The sequence below is a fragment of the Pundamilia nyererei genome, unplaced genomic scaffold, assembly GCF_000239375.1.
Source record: "Pundamilia nyererei isolate P.nyererei 1_Seehausen unplaced genomic scaffold, PunNye1.0 scaffold00204, whole genome shotgun sequence".
Taxonomy (NCBI): domain Eukaryota; kingdom Metazoa; phylum Chordata; class Actinopteri; order Cichliformes; family Cichlidae; genus Pundamilia; species Pundamilia nyererei.
Genome location: NW_005187605.1, coordinates 505,180 through 507,420, shown reverse-complemented (window position 1 = coordinate 507,420; position 2,241 = coordinate 505,180). Strand labels below are relative to the sequence as shown.

General features: G+C 47.3%; 1 protein-coding gene across 1 annotated transcript in view; it reads left to right on the top strand.

Annotated features, from left to right (window-relative positions):
- Nucleotides 1-1,191, top strand: part of gjb7 (gap junction protein beta 7) — a 2,023-nt gene extending 832 nt beyond the window's left edge. Inside the window, exon 2 of the mRNA XM_005747799.1 lies at nt 393-1,191. Within this exon, the coding sequence (XP_005747856.1) occupies nt 403-1,191 (789 nt within the window). The 5' untranslated portion in view covers nt 393-402. The remainder of the gene's footprint in view (nt 1-392) is intronic.
- The last annotated feature ends 1,050 nt before the right edge of the window (nt 1,192-2,241 follow it).

Genomic DNA, 2,241 nt, shown 5'->3' with positions numbered 1-2,241 from the left:
TAGAGCACTAATATGTTGGTCCAAAATGTCCCCTTGGGGTTCAGTCAGGTTGATGGTGACTTTTGGTCCAAATCAAAGTGCAGTTAGATCCATGGGTACTTTGACACAGTTTCTGTAATGTTGCTCTAATGTTGGTGAATTGATATGTGGCAAGCTTTACAGTGGATCTTATACTAAATCATGCCTGAAGTACAGACTTTAGCTTAAATAAAAACGATTGCATGAACTATAGTCATTTTTATACATTATGCTTGTCCAAAAACGTATGTATATAATACATATCGCAAAATGAAAAGAAACAAGGAAACTGCATACATAATGCATGTGATTTAAAGTTAAGTTGACATCCTATGACTTTGGTTGTACATGACTACTGGTTTGTTCCCTGACAGGAGATCAAAGATGAACTGGGGTTTTCTAGAGAATGTCCTCAGTGGGGTCAACAAGTACTCCACTGGAATTGGGCGAATCTGGCTCTCTGTGGTCTTCCTCTTCAGGATCTTGGTGTATGTGGCAGCAGCTGAGCAGGTGTGGAAGGACGAGCAGAAGGATTTTGTTTGTAACACACAGCAGCCCGGCTGTGAGAACGCCTGCTTCGACCACTTCTTCCCTATTTCGCAGGTACGTCTCTGGGCTCTGCAGCTCATCATGGTGTCAACCCCTTCACTGCTAGTAGCCCTTCATGTGGGTTACCGGGAGTACCGAGAGGCTAAACACAAGCGAAAACTGTACCAGGACAAGGGGCGCATCGATGGAGGTCTTTTCTGCACCTACACTGTGAGCCTCATCTTCAAGACAGCCTTTGAGGTGGGCTCCCTGCTGGCTTTCTACTTCCTGTATAATGGCTTTGAGGTCCCGATGCTGCTGCAGTGCAGCCAGAGCCCGTGCCCCAACACAGTGGACTGTTTCATTGCCAAAGCCACAGAGAAGAAGATCTTCCTCTACATCATGGGTTGCACTTCCGTACTATGCATTGTTCTGAACTTCACTGAGCTCATGTACATTGTGTGGAAACAGCTTTGGAAATGTTTAACGAGGAAGTATATTCCCATGGAAAAGAAGATGTTCAGCCACAGCCAGCCATCTGTTTCCATTGTCAACAAGTCTGCCTCAAATGAACCCACAGCAAACACAGAGGTGTGTATGACACAGCCAGCAGCTGCTCAGGAAAACCTGCCTGACCAGTCCTAGTGGGCTGGGACACTGCCAACATCTGACACTGAAAGAACCTCAAATGAAACCCAATACAAACACACACACACAGACACACAACACACACATATATATATATAAGCTAGCCAAACGAGGAGATAGAAGTCACTGACATCAACACGAGGAAGCTCCTGACTGTATGATATGTGTAAGGAAGGAGGCTGCGGACTCCAGGATGAGACAACGAACATCCACAAGTACATAAGGAAGATGGCCACGACCAACCGTGTGCTCAATGAATACCTCAGGCAGCAGAAACCCAAGAAAGAGTAGGAACCATCATGGAAAGACAGGCCGCTGCACACAATGTACCACTGGCAGATAGAGGAAGTGGCTGACATCGACAAATCCGACCAGTGGCTGGACAAAGCTGGAATGAAAGAGAGCACAGTAGCACTAATTATGGCAGCACATGAACAAGCTCTAAGTACAAGAGCCATACAGACTCCAGGTGCAGGCTGTACAAAGATGCCCCTGAGACAATCCAGCAAATAACAGCAGGGTGCAAGATGCTAGCAGGCAGGGCATACATGGAACACCATAACCAGGTGGCTGGCATAGTATACAGGAACATCTGTGCCGAGTATGGCCTGGAAGCCCTGAGATCAAATTGGGGGACGCCCCCTAGTGTGGTCGAGAATGGCCGTGCTAAGATCCTGTGGGACTTCCAGATACAGATGGACAAAATGGTGATGGCTAACCAACCGGACATAGTATTGGTGGACAAGCAGAGGAAGACGGCCGTAGTGATAGAGGTAGCAATACCGAAATACCGCAACATCAGGAAAAAGGAAGCTGGAGAAGTACCAAGGACTCATAGAAGAGCTTGAGAAGATGTGGAGGGTGAAGGTAACAAACCCCAGTCACCACTCACAACACTCAAACACAGTGTGCTTGTCAATAGCTTTTATTGTTGTTGACTCTTGTTCCAGACAGTTGTGATCGCTTGATGAGCTGCAGCTGGCACAGCCCCTCAAGCCAGCTGCACCACCTCTCCCCTGCTGCTGAGTCAAAGACCACAGCTCTGTC